Source organism: Protopterus annectens, chromosome 2.part0 (genome assembly GCF_019279795.1).
Source record: "Protopterus annectens isolate FY-2018-M chromosome 2.part0, PAN1.0, whole genome shotgun sequence".
In the NCBI taxonomy this organism is placed as follows: Eukaryota; Metazoa; Chordata; order Ceratodontiformes; family Protopteridae; genus Protopterus; species Protopterus annectens.
Genome location: NC_056728.1, coordinates 1,818,480,708 through 1,818,500,861, shown reverse-complemented (window position 1 = coordinate 1,818,500,861; position 20,154 = coordinate 1,818,480,708). Strand labels below are relative to the sequence as shown.

Here is a 20,154-nt window from a genome sequence, read left to right as displayed (position 1 = left end):
AGACATCCGCGGGTTCCAGAGTTGAAGCATCTTGCAGCATACCGGACACGAATGGGTCTCAGTAGAGGCCTGCGAATCACAAGTAGCGGGTATAAGGGGCTACAAAAGCGCCTCACTGAGTACTGGTGAACTAGCTTACAAGCATCCTCGGCAGTTTTGGACCTCAGCGGCCTGTCTCTGTCTTTATCCTTGTGTTTTTTCGGAACCCCTGTAGCTGGATGGCTAACCAACATTTCTGGATAATTAAACAGAGAACCGAAATATTTAGAGGCAAAAATATACAGACGACGGATAGTGCGCTGATTAAATAAAGCACAAAACCGACAGCAAGGTACATCGTGGTCAGGGCCTAGGAAAGGAATACAGTACGAATAAAAATCTTTATGAGGTATTTGCTTTCAACAAGTAATGCAATTATTAACTTTTACTGACATCGGTAAGGAGCAAGAAAATGTTTCCCCAACGGGGTCCTTAGTTTTAGTTGAAGACTTCGGTTCTGAAACTCGAAAGCGAAAACTTCAGGAGTCAGCCGACCGGCACTTGCGAACTGCTTTTGCTTCGGGCACCACACGGCAAGAAAGACTGATGTAATGGTGTCGGCTGCATGTTTTATACCCCTGACGACCTGACATCATGGAAGAAGGGACAGCAACTGACGCAGGACCCAATACTTTGTTAATCAGGCCGACTGAGGGCTACCTGCAAGCAGATAACCCAAATGTAATGACTGCAACAGTGAAACACAAAGAACATCCTTTGTTCTAGCAAAGTTCTAAGTTTATAAGATCATTATTTGAAATCTGTCATTATTTTAAGGCTGTATTCCTCCATTACTGGCTTTGTCCAGGTGCTTTCTCTTAAGAGGATGAGAGCTAGGGGGAGAACTGAATTCACTAAATGATGGTCATTTAAGTTTCATTCTTCCTCTCTTTCAGGAAACAGCTGATTTGGCATAGTGGTATGTTACTCTGACTGTAGTGCACAGGGTCCTGAGTTAAAGACTCTGGCAGTGAAATGCATGGTGGTGACACAACACTTTAATTTTTAGCAACTTTCCAAGGTTATACAAGCAATGCTTAAAATGTGCCCCTGTTTTTTGGGCTTTAGTTCCCCCAATAAATTTTTGCTTTTTCCAGATTTCTTGAGCTGCAAAGTTGAGAGATACAGTCGAGATGATTTTACAAGGAGCTGAGAGCTTCAGGGATAGAGAAGTTCAGTGCTGCTTATGATGCCGAGTCTTGTTGCATTTTTAATAGCATAACAGGTTGAATACTTGCTTTTGATGCAGAAGGCTGTGGGTTCTACTCCCACTATGTAGATTTATTGCTGATGCTGTACTGTGTTGTAATTTTAAATAGGGTGGATGCTGCTATCCTGAGAATGTCCTCTTTGGCGGCGATAACTAGTAACTATGAGCCTGTTATCAGTTTACCATCCATTTCCTATTGTAATATTACTAGCTTATCATTTTTTTATAGGCAATTTATTCCTCAAGGGCAACAGGCACTTTATTTGTAGATGAAACAATGAAATATAAAGTTGTTTGCTAGCAGCAACCTCTTCGTTAGTTACAGATCTCTTTAATGTGTAATTAGATGACTTTTACTTCTCCAGAGATTGTGCATACTTACCGATACTGGTGGATTGTAGAAGTCTGAGTAAACTTATGATGGAAATGTTCTGAACTGGGCAGTTTTGTCATTATTGCTGCATGCATTTTGTTTCATTGTTTACTGGAAAAATGTTCAAAACAATAAAATACATTCAGGAAGGTGCATCAAAGAACACATGTATGTTTCGTGTGCAAGGGGTCTATGATTTGAAAACACCCCAAAGTTAATCTTTATCTGCCACTGGCCAGATATATTGTCTTTGAATGTGAGTTTCAATGAATGTGAGTTTCAAGGACAGAGAAGTTTTAATGCTAAGTCTGTTTTAATTGTGAGACTGCATTGCTTTGTTTAGCAGATGTTATTAGTGTTTGTGCTGTAAAATGTAAAATAAAACTTTTAAATGAAATCCAAATCATCACAGAAGTAAAGCAGTATGCACATTACAGTGTTTATAGTAAATGGGGTGAAATAGCCAAGTAATGGGACAATGGAATGGCTGCAGCGGGGAGGGCTGTATATGGGGAGGCCCCATTCGACCATGATTTTGTGTAGGGGGAAGGGCGGTAAAGACAGCCCCGGGTGGCACAAACTGTAGCTATGCCACTGATCAGTAGGCCATAAAGAATGACTTTTGGAGGTCCCAGCAAACTACAATATTCTTTTGCAAAGATTAGAATATTGCCTACCATTAAATCCCCTACTTTTACTATAAAACCCACATGCTGCAAGTCACCGAAAACAAAATCTTAAGGTTCATCATCTTCTCCCTTTCCAGTGAACATCATTGCTACACATTTAAAAGAAAATGGTTACCATTTACTACAGGGTCTGGGTCTCTGGAGCCATAGTTTGGTTGTCTGCTCTTCAGTTTGCGTTTGAAAGTTGATATCCCACAATTCCATTTCAGTGGGTGGGGGGTTACATAATTATGTATGCAAATTTTATGTTAATCAGCATACAGATTTGTACCTATTTTTCATGGGACTTTGTCCAGATTTTTGATGTTTCCAGGTTGAGTGGTATGGGCTGGGCCATTCCAAAACTTTAATTTTCTTCCGGTAAAGCCATTCTTTTGTTGATTTGTGCACACTCCTTTTCATTGTTCTATTGTTGCATTGTGTGCTCTTTTGAAGGAATGGCCGATTAGGTGGGGCTTTCAAGATGTTATAATTTAATGTCTATATACAATATAATACTGTATGATGCTCTTTTGTTTATGCAACTGTCTTTTAAGTAACTGCATTTCTCCTTACTTTAATAAACACGTATTATTCTTTTGTTGATTTGGATGTATGCTTGGGGTCATTGTCATGTTGAAAAGTGAAATTTCTCTTCATCTTCAGCTTTCTAGCAGACACCTGAAGGTTTTGGGCCAAAAGTGACTGGTATTTGGAACTAAAGCCCCAGTTCCAGCTAAAGAAAAACAACCTAAAGCATGATACTGCCACCACCATGCTTCACCGTGGGGATGGTGTTCTTTTGGTGATGCAAAGTGTTGTTTTTGCACCAAACATACCTTTTGGAATTGCAGCCAAAAAGTTCAACCTTGGTCTTATGAGACCATAACACATTTTTCCACATGCTTTTGGGAGACTTGATGTATTGTTTTGCAAATTTTAGCTGGGATGGATATTTTTCTGTGTAAGAAAAGGCTTCCATCTTGCAACCCTACTCCATAGCCCAGATATATGGAGAATACAGGAGACTGTTGTCACATGTAGTACACAACCAGTACTTGCCAGACATTCCTGCAGCTCCTTCAGTGTTGCTGTAGGTCTCTTGGCAGCCTCCCTGACCAGTTTTCATCTTGTCTTTTCATCAATTTTGGAGGGACGTCTAGTTCTTTGCAACGTCACTGTTGCCCCATATTTTCTCCACTTTTTGATCCTACTAGGACAGCTGAGCTTTATTTGGGGTTAATCAGAGTCTCTAATTCATGGCAGGTGTGTACCCAAGAAGACTGAATGCTGTAATTAAATCAACAGGTCCTTCAACAAAGTATTAGTTTAAGGGTGTGTACACTTGCGTAATCAGCTTATTGTACATTTTTTATTGTTTATATTTTTTCCCCTAATAGATTTGTTTGTTTTTCAATTGAATTGTACACGTTATAGGTCACATTAAAGGTGGGAAAAGTTTTGAAATTATTTATTGTGGTCTCATTTTTTTATATCACAAAAACCTGGCATTTTAATAGGGGTGTATAAACTTGTTATATCCACTGCATATCGAGTGATCCAGTGATAGGAAGATGCCCCTCCTAAAACAGTGACTTCTGACACTGTCCCAAGAGGCTTAGAAACATACTGCATTCTGAAAAAGGTTAGACTTCGTGAACTTAAAAATAGGTTTCTTTTGCTGAAAAAAAAAATGCAAATACTTCAAATAAAGGCACTCCAGGAGAGTAAGATTGTGAGCCTGTTCCTCTGAATTACCTAACAAAATTAGATTTAGAAGCAAATGAGTTCAGTTAAAAAAGCTGGTCTGAAAAGTAGGCCACAGACTCAAATGCACAATAAATACTTCACCAAACTCCTGTACTGCCATGTAAAAGGATGGTGTATTGTACTTTACACCTTCCAAGCACACCTCTCAACCTCTTAGAGCAAAAAATCTGGACGTAGCCATAAATAATGGGGGGACAATGGCCCAAAAATAGGGACAAACTTTAAATATTGCTCTTTCAAACTTAGAACCTTAACAGAATAACAGGTTTTGCATTATCATTATTCTGAAGGGTATGAAGTTTCTAACTGAAATGTCTGCCATTATTCTCTGACTTCAATGTTTAATGATTTACCAGAAAATCACAATTTTATGAAAAATGGACTAAACATATGAGGCAAAAAATCTGGACATTCCGCGAAAAACTGTACAGCTGAGAGGTATGCTTCCATGGTACTATTGCGAGAGCAAAAAAACAACCAGCATACAACTGGATAACAATAATTTCCTGTCTCTTCTGGCTCTTCACTTGCAACATTAACCTCTGGAGAACAGCAGCAGCAAAGTCTGTTATTTAAGTGCTAATGAGAGCATGCAAACACAAGCAGGAAATGCAGATGCTTAACAGCATAACAGAGTAGGTAATAAGTGCAGACTACCATGCCCAACTTTTACATATTCTTACAACACTAAAATGCTATTTTTCTGGATCCAGTGGTTTTATTTTTCTGTTTTTTTTTGCCATAAACCTTCTGTGCCATTCCAGTGGTTTTATTTTTAATATTCTTACATCTGAACAAATGAAAAATAGTACAATGAGAACATTCTTTATTCATGCAAGCTTCTTTTATCCATATAGCTGAAGAAAAAGCATAGGAAACTCAAATACACTTACACAATTCTGACTGAATTATTTAATTAAAGCAGTTATTAAATTGCTGCTGAGATTTCTTCCATATAATACATAATTTAACACTGGTGGCTAGTAGCTGAGGATTAATTTTCTGTTTAGAATGATATTATTGTGAAGCTCTACACAGGCAGCACAGTTGAAATTGATGGGGTAAGAGCTCCACAGACCCATACAGCCTGGCACCTATCCTACCTCTACTTCCAACCATTCTACAACATCAGTAAAACGCAATCAAATAAACTCAGCAGGCTAATGACACTAGTGATACCCCATCCACCATGTTTCCTGCAAACAGATTATGTACCATTCAGCACTACTTATTAGTACTTGCACTGTAAACAGCAATCAATTTGTGTACGTACAGGCCAATGTCTGGTCAACTTATCAACACTCTATAGAGAGCAAACCAGCTCCTTCTGCTACATTACGCACTTCATAAATGACTTCACCATGTGCAAGACTCTTCCCCAATGAAGATAAGAAGGCTTGCAGTAAGCAGTTTCTGACATCATCTGACCCACTAGTCACAGGATTTTTCATGCCATTTTCCAAACAAGTGATTTCATAAAGCCAAAATTAGGTTCGTTGTTCAACAATCAACTGATTACATCTGTGGTCTTCTTTGTGAGAAAAGGAAGAACTTTGTCATAAAAAGCCCCAGAAGACTGGAAATGGAAATCTGCTCCCAAGGTTCCTTTAGTAACTGTGTAAAAATATACTAACAAGTCTGACTGCACTATCTACATAACAAGAAAACCTCATTTCACACACTCTCCTCTGAGAGTGTATCCACCTTATACTTAACAAATATCTGGGGACTGGTGTACATATGCAGACTGAAAGGACAGAAATTGTTAAAATTAACTGTAGTTCTCTGCCAAATGTGAGTAATGCGCGTGTTTGTTTACACAGGAAAGCAACCTAAAATATGTACCATAACACATGCATATGTATGCTCCTGCCACTCTGTGCTACGTTTTATAATTTTGGAACCATACTGACAATGCTCTTCCTACATGAGACAACAAAAACATTTTGAAAATGGAACCACTTGTTCAGCTACTACTTCAGAACAGGACTTCAGAGTACTCGGTACCAAAGTTCAGCACCACTTTCCCATATGACTTGCTATTACCTGAAATGACTGCAATTTTCTTTGACCCATGTTCTTCTCTGGCAATTCTCTCTGCTTCTTCCATTAACAACATTCCAAAGCCCTGGAAGAAAGAGTGAGAAAGTGATAAAAGGTCAAGAACCACATAAAGCACAATCATTCAAAGGTTCTATTAAATCAAGAAAGGCTGCAATCAAAAAAAGTCAGCGCCACATCTCTGCACAAAGACTACATGGCATTTCACAGTACAGCTCTCAAAATGGATTGCAAGGGCAAACAATGACCTGGTAAGTGGCAAACACTTGCATAATATGAAAATGAAATTACATTTTATTAAAGTTCTACCAATGTGCATGTCACTCCATTACAAAGATCATGCTTTCTCTTTCTTGCGGTTTTAAATTTGTACCTCTCTGCTAAATTACTGGGCCCCTATATTCTTGGTGAAAGAAGATCAACGTTCAAGTCAGCTATGCCAGAAAGAAGACAATGTTCCAGTGCTTCTCAGAACTAATGAAACCAAATCACACTGTTTCCACAGTAGAGAGCATTGTTTTGAGCTTCGCTGTATGTTAAAGTGAAACAGAGATTAGGAGGAAATACTTAATATTTTTTCATTCTCTGCAGACTTTCTTTACAGACCATGTTCATTTTAAAAGGTACTAGCTTTCTGTACAGATTGTTCTTTTCAAAAAAGGTAAGGGGCTGCTAAAAGATTCCCTACTTCTGTCTCACAGTGCCACTATTATCTAAGTTACACTGTGTTCCTTATGCATCTTTCCTGCAAAAGAAAACTCCTTCTGACATTCTGTGATGCAGTTAACTGAGGTAGACCAGCTCTTACCTAATTTTAGTTTGAATACATTAACATTCTTCTGTTACAGAAGGCCCAAGATCTGCTAAAAAACTGAAATGCTATAAAGACGAAACCATGCAACTTAAAATGTAAATATTCCAAAAATTGCTGAATAAATGGCTCACCACTGTTTATCATCTTGACGTTCTAGGATGTAAAACATCTAAAATAATTCTGGAAAGCACGTTAAGTGACTAGACTGTGCACACACCCCATGGTAGCTCAGTATCCTGTAACTAATACAGCACTTTCTACAAAGGTGCTGCACAGCACAAACAATCATCTAAATACTTAGGACAAATGGCCCACAAATGAAACAGTTCAATAGCACATTATCTTTACACAGTAAACTGAATATACAGAGGTAAGAAAGCAGCACAACAAAAATTCTGGACACGACTGGCCACTGTAATCTATATAAATTGATAATGAGGGACCAGAATTACAGTATAGAAGGTTGAGTTCTGTGAGTAAGTTCATCATAATAGATGATATTCAAATAGTTTTGCTGCTTTAACAATTCATTATATGAATGGGACTTCCGATATGGTACCTCACAGGTTGACAGCTGGAAGGTTACTATGGTCCCAATATACGTATTGGATTGGTAGCCCCCTAATAAGTGAGCTCCCCATATTTATCAGAAAGATAACACTACAGCAGCAACATAGCACATAAACAAAAAGCTAAAGCTGGATCACTGAAATTCATAATATTAAAATGTAAACAGGACTGCTCCGACATTACAGCAAAAACAATGATGGGAGAATTAACCAAAGTAGGAAATGTCTAAGATAATCAGCATCACTTCACTTGATCCTAAGGGAGATAAAAGAAGTTAACAAAACAATATAAGACTACTTCAAGAAATGACAGTCACCTGTCAGACACAGATTCAAATTTAAATGAAAATCCAGACATTTTACAGTCATTGATTGACAAGAATGTAATGTTAAGGACTTGCACTGTATCAACAGAAGCTCAACTGGATTAGATGTAGTTTAAGTTAAATGAACAAGAAAACAGAGCTCACTGTAAAAAAATCTCTGCCTGATCAGGATTTCAGAGGACCATGAAGGAAGATACCATCTCCAATTCACTCAGTAGCAGCTGTCTGCGTGTACTGGTATGTCATTAGATAAAATTAAAATTGAGAGAGTGCACAGACCCCTATGGAAACTGCAGCTGGACATCAGGAGGTAACTGCACACTACTGTAGTTTGTTTACAAATGCATGCACTTGAACTAATTCTGGAAGAGATCTGGAAGCTGTACAAAATACTGAAAATTGGTGACAGCAGAATATATGTGGACCATGATTTTTTCACTTCCACCAGGAAAAAGAGAACTCGATTATTAACTGTGATCCAGGCCAGCAGAACAAAAAAAAAACATTATAACCACTGACCTTAAAAATAACATTCCTTGTTGGCTCCAAATCCTTTTTTTACCCTGTACAGGCATTGGGAATGTTCCATTCCAGCAATACGGACATGGCCACAGTTCAAACTCTACAGAAGAGTGCAACATCACATAGAGATGCTAATATGGACCAAGTACTGGGCAACATCATCAGCCATTCAGGAGGACACTTCCCCACTGTCTAAATGCCAACAAGTGTTAAAAGAGAAAGCCCAGATAACAGCTGAAAAGAATGCTCGAGTGAAAAGTGAAATATCTGATTTAAAAGTAAGCAGATTTAAACTGAATGATGTTTCTTAAGTACAGATAATGCTACCATAAGTTAAAGGGATACAATAAAATATAACAATGACTTAAGAAAAATGATTTCTTATTCATTTATGATCGCATTTAAAGTAAATTTTGCAATTAATAATCCAATTTGAAAAGACCTATACTTGTACCTTTAAGAGGGGTCTATATTAGTTAAACGAAAACTGTCTTAAGCGAAACCCATTTGAGCGACACAAGAGCGAAAGTCACAAAAATCGCAATTATGAACGGAGACCGCCATAGGGAATTCTTCCCGTTACTTTAATGGAGTGCGATCTCGGAGTTGGTATATTTAAGTAGCGGGGGTGTGGGGGAGTGCAGGGAAACAGTGAAAGATTTTGTGTATTACTTTTTTTTTATTTCTGTGCGTCGATATTTGGGACTTTCGCTCATTGCGTGTCGCTCAAACAGGTTTCGCTTAAGTCATTTTTCGTTTAATTAATTTAGACCCTTTTTGTGTAAAGTCTTACCATAATAATAGCTGTCCTTCTCTTCACTGTTCCAATACTCTTTACAATAAGGATCTCCTGCCTAGGGAAGCCTGACATCTGGCCAGAATACCAAAGTCTTTAGGCTGCAATGGGTACATGGTACATCACTTGTATGCACACAGTGCACAGCATTGGGCCTAAAGGTGATGGTCCAGATGTACCATTCTCAGAACTGAGAAAGCCTCAGTAGGAAAGATAGCCTAAGGACAGTAGTAGGTAACATGTACATCCATAAGGAAAAAGGATTATGGGGAGGAGGGAGGGAATTAATATGGCAACAAAGAAGAGATGGACATTACTGTTATGGTAAGATTTTACACAACTGTATTATGTCCTTCAGATTATTGTTGTAGTATTGTTTACAATGGGGAGAGTACAATAGCTCAAGAAGAAGAATGGGAAGACTGAAGTCCCACAGAGCCCTCAAAAAGGCCATGAAGAATGGCCCTGGCAAAAGCCTTGAAAAAAGCACCAGAAGGGACTACAGCCCTAGTAGAATGAGCCTTAACAGAAGAAGGAAGCTCTTCCCATGAAAAGAATAAAAAAATAAATGGCTTTCGATATCCAAGAAGAAGTTATTTGCTTGGAAACAGCCAGACCTAAAGATGTAGAATGAAAGGAAGCAAAAAGCTGCTCAGGTTTATGAATGACTTTAGTGTTGTCTTTGCAAATCCATTGTGTAATGAACCTTCTTACTAGTCGATTGTGGAGAAGGGAAAAAGTGGGCAAATGAACAGACTGATTAAGAGAACTTCATTAACAACCTTGGGCATAAAAGGATTAGTATGAACGGATACCCTGTCTTTATGAAAAAACAAAAAAGAAGGAACGCCCATAAGGGCTTGCGGCTCAGACACCCATCTTGCATAGGTAAGGGCCAAAAGAACAGTCTTACAACAATGTTGTAAAGAACCTGAACAATGCTGTAAAGAAGGTGAAGCCACAGGCTCAAAAGGAGCCAGAGTTAATTTTTTGAAATAAAAAAAATAAGGTCGCAGGAAGGAGGAACAACCTTCTTGGGAGGCCTAATGTGAAGGACGCCTTTAAGAAACTGTTCTCAAATTTAGAAGCCAAAGGGGTAGTCAAAGGCAGATAAGCAAAAATAGCGGACAGGTGTGTCTTAACAGAAGAATATGCTACAAAATGTAAAGTCCACCTAGGATGAATGGTGACGGAACACTAAAACAAGTATTAAGCCCAAACTAAAAACGGGCACCAAAATACGTTTGAAAGACTCGTACATATCAGCACAGGAACCTAGTAAGCAAAACAACAATAAAAACAAAAATAACTTTTATTAAAACAGGTAAGCACTTTTGCGTTACAAATGCTTCATCAGACCAAACAATTACAACGAAATAAGCTTCCCTTAAATAAAATCATCACATCAATTCAAACCTCCATTGGCCAATAAGATGCAAAGTATCAATAGTAACTAAGCAACTAAATATGGACCACATTCTCCAGTGGAATAGCAGAAGTTCTGCTACAATTTAACTAATGTATTGAATAGATCTTTAAAGGCATACAGCCTAATACAAATCATGCTAAATATACAACACACAAACACTATATATCATAATAAAACAATACTAACATAAAAACTCTTAAAAATATAAAAACAAAAGTAAGCAAGCACGACACCAGAGGGCAAAGAACCTGTGGATATGTCAAAACACTGAACAACCCAAAATAATAAAGCAAGCATCCACAGGAACCAAGCAATACGGTCCACAACGTAGGTAGCAAAATGAATAATACGTGGACTAAACGAAAAGTCCAAGATTTATTAGCAAAAGTTAGCGCTTTCACCTTTCGGCTTCATCAGACATGAACGAATAAATAACACATTCTTTTAAATACTCTGTCTCTACATCTCATTGGTGTAACAAACAACAACGTCACTGAGGTAACAGACTTTAAAAATACTGGAAATAAAAACACGATAACATCTAAATGAAATTAACTAGATCAACTTAAACTGATGCATAACGCATTAATAACACATATCATCAATGCATAAATGAATAAACATGATAAAATAAATCAAGATATATTCACGAAATGAATTCATGAAATAAAAACACGAAATAAAAACCTACAACATCTCAAATATTAAAACAATAAGATATACACATAATAAATATATACATAAAGAAAAACACAAATGCTAATAGGTGGTTCAGGCAGACACTGTGACCCTTCTCTTTCGTAGAACAGGTATAAGAGAGGCTTTATCATTAAGTCCAGGCTCTCTGTCTGCTTGACATCTAATGATCCACCTCAATTCATTCTCTTCCGTTAAAGTCTCAATGTCACCACCGCGTAAATTGGGTTTAAAAACTTGAATGACATAAAACAAATGTGTGGCTAGAACCTCTGTCCATGAAAAGTTTAGCTAAGGCATTGGTATGGGTGCCTACACGAGTGTTATAAACGTGTTCCCTTATACGTTCCCCAAGTCTCCTATTAGTCTTCCCAATATAGAAGGACTCACAGGAGAAGAACCTAGCTAGATACACCACGTGTTCACTTTCATTTTGTGAATATATCTTAGAGACAGAGTATTTAAAAGAATGTGTTATTTATTCGTTCATGTCTGATAAAGCCGAAAGGTGAAAGCGCTAACTTTTGTTAATAAATCTTGGACTTTTCGTTTAGTCCGCGTATTATTCATTTTGCTACCTACTTTGTGGACCATATTGCTTGGTTCCTGTGGAAGCTTGTTTTATTATTTTGGGTTGTTCACTCTTAAAAATATAACAAACTTAAAATCATATCAACTATTACACTAAAAACAAATAATTTACGGCAGCAGTGAATCAATGAAATAACAAAGACCTAACTAAATAGCCAAGCTATCACACGGAGCACCCCTAAAAAGAAAACAAAAGATCATTAAGTTCCAGAGATAATACAGCAAACCTGTCCTGAGGGTATATAGAGCATTTCGGCACAATACTGCAAAAAAAAAAAACTCTGTTAATAAATTCTTCCTAAACAGCCTTTGTGATTTAAGTACAGTTTCAATGGCACCTGCTCATTTAATCCAGACCCTCTATCTGCTCTACAAGTAATAATCCACTGGGACTCGGACCTCTCTGTAATATTACCAAAGTATCCCATATGTTCAGTCTGATGAATCCTATTAATAACTAAAAATTTAAACTCATGTGCATCCCCCTTATTAATAACATGTCTGGTGACTGCATTACACTTACTGCCTTTCTTTATGTATGTGTTCACTAATCCTCTGTTTAAGGCGCCTATTTCATTTTGCCAACATAAAAACACCCACAAAACAAATAATATGCTAAACAAACAAGATCCATAGTGAAACAATCTGCCCTAATTTTAAAGGAATACTCAACACCTTTCTCCGGATGTTTAAAATGATTGGTACTATCAATATAGCCACAATAACCACAGGGAAACATACCCAGTTCACCTTCACTCATTCTAATATGTTCATCACTTGATAAGTCTGTAATCGACTTTTTAAATGTTAGGTGGGTGGTGGGATGCACACTATGGGACCGACAAAGAAATGCCATCACAGCAGAAGCCAAAGTAAAGTACAGTTGTGTACCTACCATAAATGTAGATGTTCGAGTGTATTCACTGTTGCAGTCATTACACTAGGGTTATCCTGCTGGCAGGCTACCCGCAGTCGGCCTGAATTCCAAAGTCCTGGTCCAGCATTGGTTGCTGTCGCCTCTTCCCTGACGTCAGTGTGCCAGGGGTATAAAAGATGCAGCCGACGCAATTTTCTTCAGTTTTTCTTGCCCCAGATGTCATGTGCCCCCAAAAGGGTAGGCTAAAAAAAATTGCTTATAAAAGCATGCACTAAAATGAACAATACCTTCATCTTCAAGCAAATACACCACATAGGTTGTATAGTATAGAGAAGTACAGATAAGTCCCAGCAAAGAAAGGGGGATGGTGGGTGGGTAACCTGGACTGCAACAGTGAATACACTCTAACATCTACGTTTATGGTAGGTACACAACTGTACTATGTTCATTGTGTTTCACTGTTGCAGTCATTATACTTGGGTTGAATCCCAAAGCTGAGGTTGGGCGGCTGGGTCTAAATAGAATTAGGAGTGGCTATAAGGCCCTGTACAACTGCAGTGGCAAAGCCTGCTCTAGATTCAGAGTAGAGAGGTAAGTGGCAGTGCTTAGTAAAAAAGTATGCACTGAAATCCAAGTTGCAGCCTCCAAAATATCCTTGGTTGGTACTCCTCTGAGGAAGGCTGCTGAGGTGGCTGCTGCCCTGGTAGAATGTGGTCTAATGCCCTTAGGCACTGATTTGCCATGTTGTGAATAGCAGAAACAAATGCAGTGTCCTATCCATTTTGAAATTGTCTGCTTTGAGATAGCCTTTCCTTGTGATCCTGCAGCATATGCCACTAAAAGTTGCTCAGTCTTTCTGAAAGCTTTAGTTTTGTCCAAGTAGAAGAGTAGCTGTCTGTGTACGTCCAAAGAATGCAGAAGTCTCTCCCCTTTATTCTGTGGGTTTGGGTAAAAAGTAGGCACATGAATGGTTTAGTTAAGAGCCACACTGGACACTACCTTAGGCATAAATGTTGGGTTTGTCCTTAGAGAAACCCTGTCCGGATGGAAGATAATAAAAGGTTCCACAGCCATTAATGCCTGTAACTCTGAGTCTATTCTTGCTGAAGTTATTGCTAGGAGCAGAGCTGTTTTCCATGATAAGACTTTTATCTCAGCTGTATTGGCTGGCTCAAAAGGAGGCAGTGTGAGTTTTTCCAAGACAAAATTGAGGTCCCATGCAGGTATTGGTGCTCTCCTTGGAGGTCTTATGTTTTTGGCCCCCCTGAGGAACTGCCTAAGCAATGGATGTGAAAAAATAGGTGGGTCTGTATTGTAATGAGCTGAAATGGCAGAGGCTTGGATCTTAATTGATGAGAAGGATAGGCCTTTGTCCAGCATCTCAGTTAGATATTGTAAAATCTGAGAAATATTTGGAACAAGCATGTCAATTCCTTGTGCCTGGTTCCAAGCGCATAATCTCTTCAATTTTTCTGCATAAGATTTTCTGGTGCTGGGCCTCCTGGCCTCCAAAATAACATCCATAACCGCTTGAGAGAGAGGTGTATTCTGAATGGTTACACTATCCGCCATGCAGCTAGATTTAGGGTTCTGAGTTGGCTGTGCAGGATCTGACTTTTGTTGGGTCAGTAAATGAGGAATTTGAGGCAATGTCCAGGCTGGGCCTTGAGACAAGCTCCTTAGGATTGGGTACCAGTATTGGCGTGGCCAATCTGGGGCAATCCGTATCATTTGTGGCTTCTCTTGTCTGACCTTTAGGAGTACCTTGGGGAGGAGAGGCAGTGGAGGAAAGGCATATACTGTAAGGTTGTTCCAGCTGAATGACAAAGCATCCACTTTCCATGCTTGTTTGTGATAAGTCCTTGTGCAGAATCTCTGAAGTTGGCAGTTGTGAAGGGAGGCAAAAAGATCTTTGTCTGGGCATCCCCATTTCCTTGTTATCATGCTGAAGATTTGTGGATCTAGTTTCCACTCGCAAGGATCCATGAGGTTTCTGCTTAGTTCGCCTGCCAGAGCATTTGTTTTTCCTGGCAGGAATTGTGCTTGCAGGTGTACTTGGTAAGTCAATGCTGTGTTCCACAAAATCATGGCTTGTCTGCAGAGGGGGTAGGAATGTGTTCCCCCCCTGCTTATTTATGTACCACATAACTGTGGTGTTGTCCATCTTTATCAGTAGCTGTCCTGGATGAAGTAGGTCCTTGAAGGCTGTCAGGGCATTTTGTACAGCTAGCATCTCTTTTTGATTGATGTGAAGATGCCTTTGGCTTGGGGGCCATGTGCCCTGAATACATTTTCCTGCCATGTTGGCCCCCCAGGCATAATCTGATGCATCTGTTAGTGTTTGCCTGGCTTTGGGTAAAGTGAATGGCTGTCCCTTCTTGTGGTGACAGGCCTGTGCCCACCATCAAAACTCCTGTTGCAGGCAGGGAATGAGTGAAATTAATGATTCCAGGCTGTGGCAATGTTGAGTCCAAACACTTTTTAGATACCACTGAAGTTTCCTCATATGCAGTCTTGCATATGGAATTAGCAGAATGCAGGAGGCCATGTAGCCCAGAGCCTGCAGAACTTTTCTTGCGGATAACTGGATCTTTGTTGCCATGCTTTCGAAGTAGGAAGTCAGTTGCCTTTGTCTAGCATGAGATAAGCCATCTGGGCAGTTGTATTTAAGCTTGCACCCAGGAATATTATCTCTTGAGAGGGTACTAGTTTTGATTTATTTTCATTTACTGTGTACCCTAGGCAAATTAGTAATCTTTTACAAACGCCAGATGCTTTAGTAGAATGTCTTTGGTCTCTGCTTGAATAAGGCAGTCGTCCAAGCAGGGATATATCTGAATTCCTCTTTGTCTGCAAAATGCAATTACTGGTGCCAGGCATTTTGTGAAGACCCTGGGCACAGTAGATAAGCCAAAGGGAAGTGCAGAGAATTGGTAGTGCATTGAGCCAGCTATGAATCTGAGGTATCTTCTGCAAGATTGTCTGATTGGGACATGCAGGTATGTCTCTGAGGTCCAAAGTTACAAGCCAAGCTTTCTTGCCCAGCATGGGCAGAAGCTGCTGCAGTCAACATTTTGAATGTCCAGAAAAATATTTAGAATAGACAGGTCCAGAATTGGTCTCCATGCTTTGTCCTTTCTTGGTACTAAGAAAAGTCTCGAGTAAAATCCTTGTCCCTGCTCTTGTTGTGGCACTGGTTGAATAGCCCTCATGTCCATGAGAGATGAAACTTGTTTTTGTGCCTCTGCCCATTGATTGTGTGGCAGGTCTGGCATACGTTTTGCCTTTGGAAGGATGTGAAAGAGGAACCTGTAGCCCTGAGAGACTATATTTAAGACCCATTTGTCCTGGGTGATCATGTGCCAATTTTGTGAAAAAAATGCTAGCTTTCCCCCTAAGAGCGCTGCCAAAAGATAAATGCTTGGCATTGGCAGAGGGAAGTCATTGAGGCTGTTTCCTATATGGCTGTGATTTGTCTTCTCTGCTTTTGCAGGTAGAAGCACCCCGTTGTTTGGGCCTGTATGAGCCCTGGGGCTGTTGTCTGCCTCTAGGGCGTCTGTATCTGCCTCAAGGGCATCTATATCTGCCTCTTTGTGGCCTGTCTGACACGGGAAAGGACCAATTCTTAGAAGGCCAGTTCCTGCTAAATCTGGGTGGCTGTACCTGTAAGAAATCCTTTACTGTCTGCATAGATTTAGCTTTATCCTCCATTTTCTTCAATACCTCTTCTGCCTTAACACCAAAGTATCATGCTGTAATGGAGCATCCAATAATTTTGCTTTAACATGATCAGGCAGAGTCTGTTCCTTTAACCAAGCATGCCTTCTAATGAGAGAACCTGTTACAGCGGCCCTGCAAGAGGCCTCCAGTGAATCATACCCACATTGCAAAGTATGTTTTCCCACTTGTTCAGCTGCATGCAATAAATCCTGCATTTCCTTGTTCTCAGAACAATCAGAATTTGTCAACATTTTCTGTTTTAGCAGAGACATTAAGTATTGCTGATATTTAAGCATATGAAACTGACAATTTAAAGCCTTTACAGCCAAGGTAGCAGAAGTGTAAACTTTTTCCCCCATCTGTCCAGTGCCCTAGAATCTCTATCTGAGGGGACAGGGTTTTTTGCAGTAGCAGCCTTGACCCCTTTGGGACCCTGAGAAATAGTTTCTGGGTCAGTAGCAAGGTTTTTTATATAGAAATTTATGAGAATCTGGAACCCTGTAGTATCTGTCTGGCTTAACAGGTGCAGGAGGTAAAGAGTCGGGAAACAGGCCGAACTCTGAAAATACATCTACAATGTCTAGAACAGGTGGAATAGGAAGAGGTTGGTGCTGAGGTAGTAAAAGAAAGTCTCTGAGCCTTTTCTTAGAATCTGAGTAATCTTGGCTCTCCACTTAATAGTGTGTTGGTTAAATCAAGCACAAAACCGACAACTAGCAACGTCGCGGTCAGGGCCTAGGCAAGGAATACAGTAAGAATGAAAATCCTTATGAGGTATTTGCTTCCCACAAGAAATACAATTGTTAACTTTTTCTGACATCGGTCTGGAGCAAGAAAAAAGTTTCCCCAACTTGGTACTTAGCTTTATAGAAGACTTCGGATCTGAAATTCAATTTCGAAAATCTCAGGAGTCAGCTGACCGGCACTTGCGAACTGCTTTTGCTTCGGGCACCGCACAGCAAGAAAGACTGAAGAAAATGGCATTGGCTGCATCTTTTATACCCCTGGCGCACTGACGTCAGGGAAGAGGCGACAGCAACCGATGCCGGACCAGGACTTTGGAATTCAGGCGGACTGCGGGTAGCCTGCCAGCAGGATAACCCTAGTGTAATGACTGCAACAGTGAAACACGATGAACATCTCCAATTGCAGAGAAAGCCAAAGAGAACAGATTGAAGTGGTTTTAGCACACATGTAGAAAAGCAGAAGTCGTCTGGTGAAGAAGATTTGGGACAGATAAGAAGAAGGTAAGAGGAAACGAGGGCGTCCAGCAAAAGAAATGGATGTCTTGTGCGACAAAAGACCTGTGACAGTCAGGCATGACTGTCGAAGAAGGTAGGAGAGTAGCACAAAATTGACAGAGACGGTAACAGTTGACACGACACCCCAACCCCATGTAGAAAATGGTGATTGCATATGAGTGAACAATTATTCAATGTCCCATTGTTATGCAGCTGTACCTTAAATTACTGTCATTTCTTGTAGATGTTCTTTTATTTTTTCAGTATGTTCGCTTTGAATTTGTTTGGGTGATTAGATGTAAAAGAACTAAAGTTCTAGTGAAATATGGAAAGTTTTGGAAATCCAGAATATACCATAAAACTGAAATATTCATCAGATTTCCAATGATGAGGGGTACATCACAAACTTAAATGAAAAGGATGGGAAAAATTCTAAGCTGTACTACAGAACATCTAAAATCCCTTGGGTTTGGACCTCAGCCCACAGGCTTAATTTACTTCCTGCAGAAAATAACACAGACCTCCAGCAAATTTAGTCAGCTTCTTCAGCATATCTTCTGGCCTGACTTAGATGGTAAAAAGAGGGGTGTATGAGGGAAGGTGTTGGCCTTGGAAGATGAACTCAATCAGAGCAAATTTTATTAAGTTGCTGTTAACTGTATAACAAAGCTATATCTAATAATAACAGATATGTTGGCAGGTACCTTATCAAATTATAAGGGTGTACTGACAGTGACTCAGAACCATGACATTATTTTTCTGTTGCACTTTGCATCATCATGTTTAAATGTGACATAGTAATATGCAGATGTTAACAGAGTACTTTGGCCAAACATTAGTTTTGGTAAGGGTCTTGATGCAAAACAGGTTGGTAAGCACTAATTTTGTTAACTCCTATAACAGTGATCTTTATGAGCATAGAATTGTTTAATGAATACGTTTCAACAGTGTGAATGTGACAGTTGTAGCAGGACCATCAATCCCCTTCATTTCCAATACTCCCGCATAGGTTACAAGTCTGGTGGTTTCTCTGTACACCATTTACAGGATTTGTAGGTTTTGATATGATTTTAGTATGTGCAGAGTGTTAACCTATAGTATGCTTGCATGATTCTCTGTTGTCCTCCTTAGCCTGTTAGTCAGGGGGTACTTTTTAGTATTTTGGTAATGTTTACTACATATACACCTCTGTGCACTTTCATTTAGGTTGGTTTATGTTTACAAGCCTCTTTCACTCGTCTCAGGCGCATTTACTAGTACTTCACCCATGTTTGTCCCTTGCTGAACAAAAGAAAGTAGGGCATGTGGTAACCTTTTACTGCCAGTTTCCCTTTAATGGCCATGGTGTAAGATTGATTCACATACTCCTAGGGATGTCTAATAGCAGAAGAAAGATAAAGCTGGTAGTGCGACATCTGCCTTCACTATTTCCATTCACGTAATGAATTGTTTTTCCTCCTTTCCATAAATCTTTTTTTAAAGAGCAACTACGTTGCTAATTGCAAATACTTGGGATTTTAAGAGTGAGAACTACAAATGTACATTTTAACACTGCTCTGTGAAGGCTAGTTTAGTGTCCAAGTACTGCTAAATGTCTCATTTAGCATTATTCAAAAATTCATTCTGCTATAGGGTTAGAGTCTTTTCCTTCAAAATTATTTCGAAAGATTCCTTGTACTGTTTTCACTCTTCTCTTCTTTTCACTTGACTAGATAGATTGCTGCTCTGTTCCAAAATATTGACTTTCTTACATCTCAATTTCTAAAGGTCTTTTCCTTGTCTTGAAAAAAAATGTCCTGTGTTGCTTCTTGAACCCATCTTCTAAACTTTGGGGTAGTCTGACATGAATGAGGGAAAGTACCAGTGTTTTGTCAGTGGTTTTACATTCTCATGCCGACATGCAGCTATCAAAGACATACTGGCTCTGAACGGAAGAGGGTTGAAGGCTTAGGTCCTCTAGTAAAGGAAGATAGAAAGATTATCTGTTCTGATAACATGGCTATTCTATAATTTCTAGACCAATCACAGTATTTTGCAGAATAGAAACTGTATCCTCTGTCCCCGTGTCCTGAATTTCCTGCCCATTGTTTACTAATCTTATATCTTGTGTGTAAGTTTTAATCTGCCTCTTCATTCTAATCAATTTAACTTGCCGGAGACTGGCTCTTGCATCCCTTTTAATTGTTACCTGGTTTCATTCACTCTCAAAACAAAATGCATCATTCAACAAAATCTGTTCAGGTGGTCATAATCTTCTTGACTAGAAGAAATTTCACTTTTGAAGAAAGATAGATGGAGGCCATTGTATACAATGTCCCTTCAATCCAGCCCTTTACCACTGGGGACAGGCCCTGTTCCTATGTTAATGATCAATCAGCTAAAAATGCAAATTACCTCTATGCAAAATGACACACCTTTTCATTTATCACCTGGATATGCTGAACAAGCTAGT

At 39.3% G+C, this 20,154-nt stretch overlaps 1 protein-coding gene across 2 annotated transcripts in view; it reads right to left on the bottom strand.

The window, feature by feature from the left end:
• The window catches only part of ELP3 (elongator acetyltransferase complex subunit 3), a 1,566,942-nt gene that overhangs the window by 445,928 nt on the left and 1,100,860 nt on the right, over nucleotides 1-20,154 (bottom strand). For both annotated transcript variants that reach the window (XM_044061854.1, XM_044061853.1), the window contains exon 14: nucleotides 6,107-6,188. In XM_044061854.1, the coding sequence (XP_043917789.1) occupies nucleotides 6,107-6,188 (82 nt within the window). The remainder of the gene's footprint in view (nucleotides 1-6,106; nucleotides 6,189-20,154) is intronic.